This window comes from Mauremys mutica, chromosome 7 (assembly GCF_020497125.1).
Source record: "Mauremys mutica isolate MM-2020 ecotype Southern chromosome 7, ASM2049712v1, whole genome shotgun sequence".
Taxonomy (NCBI): domain Eukaryota; kingdom Metazoa; phylum Chordata; order Testudines; family Geoemydidae; genus Mauremys; species Mauremys mutica.
Genome location: NC_059078.1, coordinates 38,998,394 through 39,012,876, shown reverse-complemented (window position 1 = coordinate 39,012,876; position 14,483 = coordinate 38,998,394). Strand labels below are relative to the sequence as shown.

The following is a 14,483-nucleotide window of genomic DNA, read 5'->3' as shown; positions in this document are numbered from 1 at the left end:
TTTTTTTTAAATTAAAAACTGCCCATATACAAAGTGCCAATTTGTCCTGAATAAAATAACAAATGGGTTCACAAAATCAAATTCAAACCAAAATATTTGAAATAAATAATTGTGCCAGTGAGAGACAGTTCAGTGTGATCAAAAGGAATTTTACTATAGTTAGCTTCTAAAACTGTAATAACTTAATCTGCAGTTAAACATAGAATTTGAATTGTGAACAAAAGTCCACTTATGCTTTTAATGCTATAGACTCAAAGGGGTTTCTGTTACGTCCTTTGAACCAAAGTCTTACAGTGTTAAATTAGTCATTACCAATTACTTGGATTTTTTTGTTTGTTTAGGGATGGGGAGTCAGACAGATCACATTTGTGGACAATGCAAAGATCTCCTATTCCAACCCTGTACGGCAGCCTTTATATGAGTTTGAAGATTGTCTCGGTGGTGGGAAGCCCAAGGCACTTGCGGCAGCAGACAGACTGCAAAAAATATTTCCAGGAGTGGTAAGTAAGATATTTTGGTGGTTACATCTCAACATATTGAGAAGACAGCTGGCCTTAAATAGCTCCATGGTATACCTTTGCTCTGCTCATGTTAATGCTTAAAAAGAAAAAGGGAGCAGGAAACTAAAATGCAGATTTGGAATTGTTTCCTTCTAAATCTGAAAGTGTTTTCTTCTAGGCTGGTTTTCTCCCTAACTTTTTATTTTTTTTAAATAGTAAGTAGCCTAATTGTCATTGAATAGTCTGAAATACATAGTTTTCTATTAGATCAAGAGATGAACTGCTGTTGTTTTCAGACATTTGGGAAAGGTTCAGAAAATGATTTGATATAACAATAGGGAATAGAGTTACAAAGATACAAAAGATGTTGATTTAAATTTGGAGCAGTTACATTTTCCCCACAAGCTTTACTGGAAATATATTCATAGTCCTCATCCATGCAAACACGTATGTAGATAAGTTTATACACCTGACTACCTGCATTGAGTTCAGTGGGGCTGTTCATACATGTAGTTAATTATGTGGATAAGTGTTAGCAGGGTCAGTGTTTGCCCATATGAATACATGACCCTTGAGACATGGCAACAAATGCTGAAGGTGTCCAAAAGAAATTAGAAAGTGTGTTTACAGTGGTCAAAGTATTAGAAATAATGATTTGGCAAAATATTTCACTAAAGCTTGGTTAACTTAGCAACATCATTTGGGCTTAAATTTTGTATCTCGGCCAATGTATCTAAGTTAGATGGAACACCATTGGACCAATGGATTTGGATCTTTTTGTTTGTTGAGAGCAGAATTATTATTAGACATTGGAATTACAGGGTTGGAGTTCACAATAGTCAGTAAAAACAGCTTCTTCTGAAACCTTCTTCAGAATGGAGGATTGCGTGATTTTGAATAAATATGGGCATTGTTGTGTATTTGGTTGTCATGGTTTTGTTGCTATGGCAACTGAGTTAGCTTATTATGGGTTAGCTCAACCGGTTTCAACCGGCTGAGGTGCTCTCTGTATATATGTAAATAAAATGGAGGTTTTGGTTAGCTGCCTGCTCTCTGGCCTCAAGTGATTGCTTCCTACACCGGCTGCCCCAAGGATATAACACTGGCGACGAGGGTGAGACTCCGGTGCTGCTCCAGTAACAGAAGGAAGTAGAAGTTAAGGTAAAGAACAAACAAACAAAAAAGCTGCTTGTTGCACTGACTGTGAAAGTGAAACTAAAAATCATGGCTACTCTGACCAGGCCCCTGGAGCCTTTTGATGAGAATACAGAGCAGTGGCATGTGTATACTGAGCGTTTTGAGCTTTTTGGTATTGCAAATGACATTACAGAAGCGAAGAAGGTGCCAATATTCTTAACTGTTGTAGGGGCTAAAACCTACTCTCTGCTACGCAGCTTACTACACCCTGTTAAGCCTGAGACTAAATCTTACAGTGACATTGTGGAAATCCTGGGGTCTCATTTCTCCCCAAAACCACTGGTAATTGCTGAAAGATATAGGTTCCACAAAAGAGACCAAAAGGAAGATGAAACAGTTGTACAATTTGTAGCCATTTTAAAAAAGCTAGCAGAACACTGTGAATTTAAAGAAATGTTACATGATGCCCTGCGTGACAGGTTAGTGTGTGGCCTGTACAGTGAAGCTATACGGAAGCGCCTACTGACAGAGGCTCAGCTTACCTTACAGAAGGCTGTTGATATTGCTGTCTCCATGGAACTGGCTACAAGGGAGGCACAATACATCGGTGCACCCCCTAGGGTGCAAAAAGTGTCACAAGAACCGACCCACAAAACTGTGCAGAGTCAAGAATGTTACCGCTGTGGTAAGCCGGGTCACCAGGCATCAGAATGCTGGTGTAAGGACCTGGTGTGTCGACACTGTGGCAAAAAGGGACACATTGAGTGTGCCTGTAAACAAAAGAAAAAGAGGCCTGTGGTCTGGCCGACAAAAAGAGGAACCCTGCATACCCTAGAGCAGACCCAGAATGATCAAGGTGACACCTCATCGCAAGAGGAAGTGCCACTGCATGTTTTGTCTTTGGCAATGGGCTCACATGAATACTGGGTAACCCCGTTATTGGATGGCAAACGTATACGCATGGAACTGGACACCGGTGCAGCCGTCTCACTGATCTCCGAGACTGTGTATAAAGAAAAGCTACAGCATCTTCCGCTTAAGGCAACAAAAACTGTTCTGAAGACGTATACGGGAGAAGCTGTGCCTATGCTGGGCACTATTGATGTTAAGGTGGAGCTCAATGGACAGGTGGCTAAATTGCCACTGTTTGTGGTGAGAGGTAACTACCCAGCCTTAATGAGTAGGTCTTGGCTTGGGAAGATTCAACTGAACTGGGCAGAAGTGCACCGGATGACTAAAGAAGAAACCAGTCTAACCCCTATACTAAGGAAACATGCTGCTGTTTTTGGAGATGATTTGGAAAGTATGAAGGGAATCACTGTGACATTGAACATTAAACCTGGCAGTCCACCAAAATATCTGAAAGCCCGAACTGTGCCATATGCCATCAGGCCAAAAGTTGAAGCAAACCTGGAGCGCCTGGTCACCAATGGAGTCCTAATACCAGTTACCCATAGCTCATGGACCACTCCTATCTTTCCAATCGTGAAGAAAGATGGCTCTCTCCGGATTTGCGGTGATTTTAAAGTCACTGTCAACCCAGTGTTGTGTGCAGAGCAATACCCGCTTCCCCGCATCGATGACCTCTTCGCAGGCCTGGCTGGGGGACAAAAGTTCAGTAAGATTGATCTGAGTCAAGCATACTTACAGATGCACGTCGATGAAAAGTCCCAAGAGCTGTTGACTATTGTGACTCATAAGGGGCTTTATCGATACTGTCGTCTACCCTTCGGAATAACATCTGCTCCCGCCCTGTTCCAGAGGGCTATGGACCAGATCTTGTGTGGCTTGTCAGGAGTTCAGTGCTATCTGGATGATATCCTGGTCACTGGAAGAAATGAAGAGGATCACTTAAAGAATTTAGAGGCTACCCTACAAAGACTGGAAGAGTATGGCCTACGAGTTCGCAAAGACAAGTGTGAATTCTTCAAGCCCTCTGTTGAATATTTGGGACATATCATTGATTCTGCAGGTCTTCATAAGGCCCCTGCAAAAGTTAAAGCTATTGTGGAGGCTCCCCCACCTCGAAATGTAAGCCAGCTGCGCTCGTTTCTAGGACTCCTGAACTATTATGGAAAGTTCATCTCACAGTTAGCCACACTGCTAAAACCACTTCATGAGCTCCTTGGGCAGAACAAGGCCTGGAAGTGGACTGAAGCCTGTGATGTTGCGTTTAACAAAGCTAAGGAAGCCTTGCTAAATTCTGAAGTTCTAACGCACTTTGATCCATCCTTACCACTGCAATTGGCCTGCGATGCCTCCCCTTATGGAGTGGGAGCAGTCGTGTCACATATTATGCCTTCAGGAGAAGAGAGACCTATTGCTTTTGCTTCACGCACTCTAAGCAAAGCAGAAACTAACTACGCCCAAATCGAACGTGAGGCATTAGGAATTGTTTTTGGAATTCGGAAGTTTCATCAGTACCTGTTTGGGCGAAAATTTACTCTTCTCACAGACCATCGACCTCTGACATCAATTTTTGGACCTTACACAGGCATTCCCCCATTAGCTGCTAGTCGTATGCAACGTTGGGCATTGTTACTTTCAGCACACACATATGAAATCAAATATCAGAAATCCACTCTACACGGCAATGCAGATGGCCTCTCAAGGTTGCCTTTGCCGGTCAAACACCAAGATAGTGCCCACAAGGAAATCTTCTACTTTGAACAGGTAGAGAATACACCCATCACTGCTACTCAGATAAAGAAGGCAACTCGCGTTGACCCAGTATTGTCCCACGTTATGGACCTGGTGATGCATGGAACATCTCGACAAACCTCTCCGGTCTCATCCGACCTTGTTCCCTACATGTCCAAGCGGACGGAGTTATCGGTCCAATCTGGTTGTTTGTTGTGGGGGAGACATGTCATTATTCCACCACCACTGAGATCACAGATGTTAGAACAGCTACATTCCGGTCACTGTGGAATAGTGCGCATGAAGGAAATTGCACGAAGCTATTTTTGGTGGCCTGGACTGGACAGCGCTATTGAAGAGAAGGCAAAAGCTTGTATGTCATGTCAGGGTGTGAGGAATGCACCCCAGTGGGCACCCCTACACCCATGGGACTGGCCTGAAAACCCGTGGCAACGTATTCACGTTGACTTTGCTGGCCCCCTTGAAGGAAGCATGTTCTTGGTGGCAATAGATGCCCATTCTAAATGGCCAGAAGTCTCTATAATGCAGTCCACTTCTGCAGAGAGTACTATCCAAAAACTACGAGGACTCTTTAGTCGTTTTGGTCTGCCAGAACAACTTGTGAGCGACAACGGACCGCAGTTCGTTTCTCAGGAGTTTCAAAACTTTATGAAAGCAAATGGGATACACCACATCACGTCAGCACCATATCATCCGTCCACCAACGGATTAGCTGAAAGATTTGTGCAGACAATGAAAAACGCTTTGAAATCAGTAAGGGGACAACACTCCATTCAAAAGCGTCTGGATACCTTTTTACTTTCCTACAGAAACACACCTCATGCTACGACCCACGCATCTCCGGCCTTTCTAATGATGGGACGACAGCTGCGCACTTGCTTTGATCTGCTGAAACCTTCTGAACCCCGACAAATTGTGCAACATCAGCAGCAATATCAAGTCATCAGACGGGCACCCAGAGCAAAAGACCGAACCTTTAGCCCGGGACAGCCAGTTTTGGCTCGGAATTATACTTCCAGAGCTAAATGGGTTCCGGCCACAGTCATCACTCAAACAGGACCTGTTTCCTACACAGTCCGGACTGCAGAGAATCTTACCTGGCGGCGACATGTAGATCAGCTGTTGCCAGGTCATGCCAGTCCTCAGGACCCATCTGCAGTTGAGGGGTCTGACTTCACCTCTTCTGGTGAGGGATCGAATCACGAGTCACCTGTTTCTGACTGTTCTCCTCCATTACTGCCGGCGGCTGAGATACCCCTTTGCCCAGCACGAGCTGATACCACCTCCTCACCTGTTCGTGCTGCGGACCCTGAGCCCCTAGTGCTTTCGGGTGCAATAACACCAGTAGTTCGCCGTAATCCACCTAGAGACAGAAGGCCTCCTCATCGGCTGGATCTTTAGCTAGGGCGAACCCACGGTTATGGGGCAAAATAATCCCCAGGGTTTAGCCGGGAATGGAGGCAGTCTACCCTCCTTCTCTAGTCTAGTGTGTGTTTTATTTAGGGGATGTTCTTATTAGGGGGGGAGGAATATGTTGTGTATTTGGTTGTCATGGTTTTGTTGCTATGGCAACTGAGTTAGCTTATTATGGGTTAGCTCAACCGGTTTCAACCGGCTGAGGTGCTCTCTGTATATATGTAAATAAAATGGAGGTTTTGGTTAGCTGCCTGCTCTCTGGCCTCAAGTGATTGCTTCCTACACCGGCTGCCCCAAGGATATAACAGGCATCTTTCCTAACATTTGTAAAAGAATCATGACATTCAAACAGCAAATGCTATTAAAAAGGAAGCGTTGGGGGTTGTCAGAGTGCATGTAATCTGGGAAGGGTTGGGGGGGAAGAAGTGAAATGTAAAGTAGTAACATAACACAATTCTACTATGTGAGGTGAGAGGTTAAGGCAGGAGGGGATCTTGTGTATTACACTGAATATGTATTTTTATGCCTTCTTCCTCTCTGTGGAGCATGCATACAAGACTGTTCACAGGATTTATTACCTATCTTATTAAAATGTTTATCTATATTTTTGCAGGTATTATATCTTCTAAATAGTAAAGCTTTTTTTAAAGTGTGAAATAGTATTATCCTGATTCCAGGTGTGAGAGCAAACTTCTGTATATTTTTAATGTCCCCTGTTGTCCACATTTAGCTTCTACATTATTTTTCAAGATTGATATTGAACAATTAGAAGTAGAATTTGGCCAATAATAGGGATTACTCAAGTATTCAGTTCATGTGATCCATGTAATTTAAAACATTGTTCTCAAAAGCGACATAGTCTTCTCTTCTCTTCTCTTCTCTTCTCTTCTCTTCTCTTCTCTTCTCTTCTCTTCTCTTCTCTTCTCTTCTCTTCTCTTCTCTTCTCATAAATAGTCTGTAATGCTCCATTTATACTTCAGATGTCTGTATTTCTTCTTGGTTTAGCTGCTGCAAGTTATGACTTTTTTCTGAATCCCATAACCATGTGGGCTTTCCAGATATTTTTCTCATCTTGAACTGTGTCCTTAATATCTTCAAATTATGTCAGTACTCATTATTACTCTAATGAATTCAGCTTCCTATATGCTTGAAACCATTAACCATTCTGCACACTGTATCCATTGTGGCCTTGTCTAGAGGGCTGGGCCCTGTTCCCTCCGATGTCCCACCTGACTTCCATTATGTTGTTAACATGAGGTGAGAAAAGGTGGCCTTATGACAAAGATAATTAAGAATATCCTGTTTTTGTAAGGAACGTGACAAGCTGAATTGTGAAAATGTCTGTTAGACTTTGGCATTTTTTCCTCACCACTCTTTGGTTATAGGCCAGAGACTAAAAAGGCTGGTGGAAATGTGGGGCCTGGCTCCTAAAGGGTGTCCCTTGTTTTAGGTATCAATTTAGTATTTTGAAACTGAACATGTGAACATAAGATACTGGGCAGACAGTTGGTGAAGGGGGGATACTTTTAATAAAATTATTCATGTGTCCCAAGACCTGTGGAGGAACAGGGTAAGAAATGTGCATACACACAGTGGCTATGCAGATTTCCATAAGAGATCAGCACTCGCGTCTGGGTACAGATTTTCAAAAGAGCTCATCACATGGGATAGCAAATTCTTTTGTAGATCTGGCCATGACTGTGGCAGTAGAAACTGCAGAGCACACCTGAATATCTGGTCCTGTGTGGGTATACAAGCAATGTTGAGAGGGGAGTGGGCAATTCTGACACATGACTTATGCTGTCTTGCCTCCTGTTTCCTACAGAATCCTGCAGAAAGGAATTAACTATGGGAAAATATTGCTGTAAATGTATGTTTGAGATAATTAAACTTCACATTTGACTTTTATATGATATCCAGCCAGTCATGGAATGATTCTTTAATATATGAATGTATTCAACTCCTTTTCTAATTATTATTAATTTCTCCTATCTCCCTTCATTATTAATAATAAAAATAAGGGTGTTTTAAATATTATTGAGAAGCATAAACTGTGTGACATTGCTCTGTTACAGCTGCTCATACCCTACCCAATTAAGTAGACCTTATAAAGAAGTTTCTTTCTAAAGTTTTGGAAATATGTTTTAATTATTCCAAGGACTGATGTACTCAGCTGTACCAGCATATTTCTTTTCTGCTTCTATTTCTTGATTGATGAATAATTATGGAATTACAAATTCCCTACTGCCATTCCAAGTAATACATTTGGCAATAGATTTGAGATGAGTTATCTAATTATGAGAAATGAAAGCTGTTTGTATTTTATTTTAACTCTTGGGTTGCTGCAGATGTTTACACGCACCCTATTATTATTATTATTATTATTATTATTATTTTCATGCAGTACCACCTGAAGCCTCAAGCACCTGTAGTTCCATTGTGTCAGGCACTGTACAGCCAAATAGGAAATGACAGCCTCTGCCACAAAGACCTTATGAGCTAAACCTTACCAGCAACCTTTTTGTGTCTGGCAAAATGGGAAAATACACAAATATTATACCACATGAGTCTGTAATAATTCTACAGCACTCATATTAGTACTTTTAAAAATAAAATAAAACAAACACTTTGCCAGTGAAAGGAAACACAATTTTGCTTTTGTTCAGATCTCACACTTGAGCAAAACTTGTCTCTTTATACACACACAAACTTTCCTGAGTAAACATTTCACAGTTGTTTGATTTGTTTGTTTTGTTTGCTGCTTTGATTCTCCCCCCCCACCCCCCACCCTTTATTCCAGACATGGTTGGGGAGGTTTGTTGAATCAGGGCTGCTGTGGCTGGCTCAATATGCCGATTGTGGGACATGAGATGTATATCTGCCTAAGTGACTAGTAATTTCTGCCAACATATTTTTCATGTTTAAAAAAATAGGAAATTCAGTGTCAAAAACTACATTTAACACAAAGTTAAAATTGCTTGGTGGTAAGAGTGAACGGGTTGTAAAAGGAGATGAAGAGCTTGTACATTTTACCAATTGGGATTGGCAGAATAAAGATGTGTGTTTTAATGGGGCATATATGGGCATTGCTGAAAGAGGGAATGGGCAACCTTAACTGTGAATTTCCTGGTTTTCAGAAGTTTGAATTTTGCTCAACGCAACATTCTACAAGGGATGACATACCCCCAAGTAATGTTAACTCTGTGGTAATGTGTATTTTTGCTGTTGAATTAATCGTTTAGTTTAATTGTTGTCTTAAATCTATATTGTATATAAGTCTTTGTCACAGCTGTATGCCCTCCATCCAATTATAAAATACACATACAGTGCTAAGGGTGTAAACACGGAGAAATAAAGCGCACTGAATATGTACAGTGTTGCATGTCCTAAAGAGGGCTGCTCAGATGACTGCTCACCCTAGTAAGGGAGGGGCCTAGAAAAGGTGGCCTAAAAATTGCCTGTCCTACAACAGCTGGCCAGCAAGCCACGGCTGGCAGTTTAACCCAATCTGTGGCCGAAACCAAAAGAAAAATTTGAGAAAACTTACCATTGGTGTATGGAATGTTCATACCCTCATGGATCGAGAAGCTGTTGCAAGACCTGAGAGAAGGACAGCTCTCATTGCTCGAGAACTAGCCCGCTACATCATTGATATAGCGGCATTAAGCGAAACAAGATTGCCTGGGGAAGGTTTCTTGAGCGAAACAGGAAGTGGTTACACCTTCTTCTGGAAGGGTAAGACTGAGACAGAAGACAGAATACATGGAGTTGGTCTGGCAATAAAAACCTCATTGATGCATCAACTCCCAGACCTTCCAGTGGGTATCAATGAAAGATTGCTGAAACTACGCTTCCCACTAAATGCCAAACGTCATGCCACCATCATTAGTGCGTATGCACCCACTCTAACATGCTCTGACAACTCAAAGGAACAATTCTATGAAGATCTCGACAGACTAATCAAGGCCACACCTGTAACAGACAAACTACTCCTACTTGGAGATTTCAACGCCTGAGTTGGGGCTGACAACGAGAACTGGAAAGGAGTAACCGGGACATGGTGTAGGCAAAATGAACAGCAATGGACTACTCCTTTTGAGCCTTTGTTCTGAAAATGACCTGACCATTACCAACACTCTGTTCCAACAAGCGGATAAATACAAAACGACGTGGATGCACCCTAGGTCCAAACAGTGGCATCTGATAGATTATGCCATAGTCAGAAGGTGAGACATCCGAGACGTAATGATCACCAGAGTAATACGAGGCGCAGAGTGCTGGACAGACCACAGATTAGTCAGGACGTCTCTCCAACTTTACATCGCTCCCTCTCGGCACAAACGCCCTAAGCATGTGCGATCTGCTTTCAACATAGCCAAACTGAAGGATGCTCAATGTTTCAACAACTTTCAGAAGAGTCTTGATGACAAACTGACATCCCACGGACAACTGATCGGTACTGCAACCGAAAAGTGGGACCAGTTCAAGCAAATGGTGACTGACACAGCAATAACATCTCTTGGACCAAAGAAAAGAACACATCAGGATTGGTTTGATGGGAACCAAGAAGAAATATGCTCAGCTCTGGAAGTAAAGAGAAAAGCCTTTATCGAATGGCAGAATGATCCCTCCTCAGTCTCCAAATGGGACCATTTCAAGTACCTTCAGAGCAAAACACAGAAGGACCTCCGTCAGATACAAGACAACTGGTGGGAGAGCAAAGCCAAAGAAATCGAGCACTATGCTGAGACCCACAACTCAAAGATGTTCTTCAGTGCTATTAAGACTGTCTATGGACCTTAAAAACTAAGGACCACCCCACTGCTCTCATCAGACAACACAACACTGATTAAAGATAAAGAAGGCATCAACGAAAGATGGTGAGAACACTTTAGCAACCTTCTCAATAGACCATCAACCGTGAATAATAACATCCTCAGTGAAATTCCACAACAACCTGCTCTGACAGATCTTAACTCTGCCCACTATAGATGAGATTAAGAAAGCTGTTAGCCAGATGAGTTCAGGAAAAGCTCCTGGAAAAGATGGGATACCAGCACAGAGATACAAAGCAGCAGGTCCAGCAGCACTAGCAGCGTTACACAGCGTGATCATCAGCATCTGGGAGGATGAAAACATACCTCAGGACCTCCGCGACGCTACTATTATCTCTCTTTTCAAGAACAAAGGCAGCAAAGCAGAATGTGGAAAGTATAGAGGCATATCCCTCCTCTCCGTTGGAGGGAAAATCATCGCCCGCATCATCTTGAACCGCCTAATAGCCAGTATTTCTGAGGCAAATCTACCTGAAAGTCAATGTGGTTTTTGACCTGTCCGGAGCACAGTCGACATGATGTTTGCTGTCAGACAAATACAAGAGAATTGCATTGAACAGAACATGCACCTGTATGCTGTCTTCGTAGATCTGACAAAGGCGTTTGATACCGTCAACAGGGAAGCCCTTTGGACTATTCTAACATGACTTGGCTGCCCAAGAAAATTTGTTCAGATTATACGCCTTTTTCATGACAGCATAACAGGCGAAGTATTGTCTGATGGAGCCACATCTGCCCCCTTCAACATCACCAACGGCATAAAACAAGGATGTGTTCTCGCTCCTGTCTTATTTAACCTGTTCTTTGCATGCGTCCTCAACCATGCAATGAAAGATCTGGATCGAGGTATATATTTGAAATACCGGCATGATGGTTCACTTTTTGACCTCCGTCGCCTGAATGCAAAGACTAAGACAGTGCAGAAACTCCTTCTTGAGGCACTCTTTGCCGACGACTGTGCCCTCATGGCTCACACTGAAAATGATCTTCAGCACATTGTCAACAAGTTTGCCGAGGCCTCGCAAGTCTTCGGACTAATATCAGCCTCGGAAAGACAGAAGTTCTCCATCAACCTGTACCTGGATCAAATGCTTCTGTCCCAAGTATCTCCATTGATGGCACTCAGCTTAAAGTAGTGGAGAACTTTAAATACCTGGGTAGTGTCATATCCCGTGATGGATCACGGGATAATGAGATCAACGCACGAATATCCAAAGCAAGCCAGGCACTTGGCTATCTGCGTGTCAAAGTTTTAAACCACCACAACATCCGGATGTCAACAAAACTGCTTGTGTACAGAGCTACTGTTCTTTCATCTCTTTTGTACGGGTGTGAAACATGGACACTATATAGGCGTCAAATCAAGCAGCTCGAAGCATTCCACATGCGTTGCCTGCGCAACATCATGAAGATGCGCTGGCAAGACAAAGTGCCCAATCTTGAGACAGAACACAGTGGCGTGCAACAGTCAGAAATACCTGCATCGTCTTTGAGGAAGACCGCTGCCGGCGTCTACAAGAGGCACGCGAACGACGTCACAGAGCACCAGCAGCGCACAACCCACTGACTGCGAACTTCCCATGCACCGTCTGCAGCCAAATGTGCACCTCTAGAATTGGCTTGTATAGCCATCAGAGGGCACACCATGAGACCAACAATAGATGATTTGCTCAGATTTGTCATCATCGGATCGATGGACTACCAAGAACAGTGTTGCATATAGTATATATGACATAGTACTGCCTGTTTTTAATTTCTAAGAGTCAAAATCTGGTCCTAGTGCACAGCCAGATTAACTGAGGTGTGTGCATGGGATCTTACTGTAAAGAATCCCACGTCCACTCAAAGTGCGGGGGAGGAAGGGGTCACATTAACAAAAGATTTAAAAGGACATTGGCCAGATAAAAATCTACTTACTCAACAGCCATTCCTAGTCCAATGTTTGAGTAACACGCCAAGCACATATTCTTACCCTAGGGTTTTGATAAGTGTAGGGTGGAGTCTTAGTGTCTAGGTTGGAACAGTTGGACAGTGACACTGCTGTTAGCTGGAGACAGTGATTCTTTTACTAGCGTTCTCAGAATGGAACTGCATCTGTTTACTGCAAATTGTCCTGGTGCTTTATCAAAATTCCTGTTCAGGAGCATAAATACTTGTGAATAAATAGATTAGGTATCCAGGATTTTATATCAGTGAGGAAATAGCCAATACCGTCTTTGAGTATTCAAAAGCCTGGACAATAATTTTAGGTGACTCTCTCCTTGTCTTTCTCCCCCAGCCATTGTTTCACTCCTAAGGGGAAGCTGGATCTGGCTTTAAAACTCTCAGCCACTGTTTCAACCTTTGTCTTTTGTACGCCTTAATTTTATATCCTGTCTCATTGAAAAGCAGAGTAGCAATTTCTTACAAACTACAAATAAAACAGAAACCTTTGAAAAAGAGCTTGAGTTTTTTTAAAGAATGTTAGATACTAATTATAGTGATACATTTAACTGTCAAGTAGAGAGAGACACCAGTGGAATAGCAAGATTGATGAACTTATGCCCTTTTGACAAATGTATGGTATGCATTGAGTCGTTCAAATAATTGACTGCTTTCCTATAGCCATTATGGCTATTATTGGCCTATAGCATATAATTTTTATGTAATACCCTTCCCTGGACTATCCAAACATGAAATGCATATGTTTTCAGAATTCTGTCTCCAGTAAAAACATATTCAATAGAGAAAAAGTTCATAGGTTCATTTAACAGACCAGTTAGGTTAATGCAGAAATCCTGCTTTATCTCTTCAAAGGGTTTCACCTGTGACACTATCCTGTAGCTTAGATTTTATTTATGGTCCACGTCAGAAGTAAGCATTTATTTTGTTGAGGGGGGGGATATGAATTATGTGAGGCGGGGAATTAGAAATGCTACTAAAATGACAGTGTTCCTGAAAAATTAATCGTAGCCTTCAGAAGAGGTGGTGGCTGTGCCAGAAATTATATTTCATTAAGATTAGGTTTCTGTTTTTAAGAATATGATAGTTGGAACTAAATATTAAAAAATTGATCAGCTGTGAAGAAGTATTGGAGACTCCAGCATGTATTACTCATTTTTATGATAGTGCACATATGAACAAAAGGATCCCATTTTGTGAATAAAAGGCCAAATAACATGTAATGCAGTACAATATTCTGTTTCATTTTCATCCCCTGTTTAATTTGTACAGTTTTGGATAATTGTTCAGCTTTTAAAACTCTATTTATTGAGGTGTCAATATCAGTGAAGAAAAGTATGTGTGAGACATCTTTAAGACCCTTCCTATCTGTCCATCCCAGCCTCCTGCTATTGGATTTGGAGTCCAGCTACTTGTGCTGAGGTCTGAGCACAGCTGCCAAGATTTTAAAATACATTTTGTGAGGGATAATTATTTAAATAAGATGAAAGTCTGTGGAGACACTCAACATGCACATGTTTATGATCACTACCCGGATACTGGAGAGTTTTTGTGCGTTGTGGTGGATTTGAGCATTTTACAGATCTTAACTACTGAATCATCACAACCTTCTACTGAGTTACCTATTATTACACCTATTTTGCAGATGGGAATGTGATGGCAGAAAGGGTCAGTGCCTGATTTCAAGAGAGGCAGAGCACCCGAGTCTCCCATTGACTTCAACTTGAGTTATGGGCACTTCTACAAGTTAATTCCTAAGCCTTCATTGACTTCTTGTCAAAGCTGTGATTAGCATGCAGGCATTTCTTATCCTTGTGCTTAGTCTACTACACCATTTTGCTTTCAATTCCATTGAGTTTCCTGAGAGAGAGATCCGGCAGGGGCCCCAGTGCTATCAGCAGCCCTTCCATGGCTGTGTATGTATTTGGGTTCCGTCCAAGTATCAAAGGACTCAAAGCCATGGTTTTCATACCCAAATGGTTTGCATCACTTC

General features: G+C 42.1%; 1 protein-coding gene across 7 annotated transcripts in view; it reads left to right on the top strand.

The window, feature by feature from the left end:
* The window catches only part of ATG7 (autophagy related 7), a 279,860-nt gene that overhangs the window by 25,884 nt on the left and 239,493 nt on the right, over positions 1 to 14,483 (top strand). For all 7 annotated transcript variants that reach the window (XM_045025201.1, XM_045025197.1, XM_045025199.1 and 4 more), the window contains exon 12: positions 342 to 500. In XM_045025201.1, the coding sequence (XP_044881136.1) occupies positions 342 to 500 (159 nt within the window). The remainder of the gene's footprint in view (positions 1 to 341; positions 501 to 14,483) is intronic.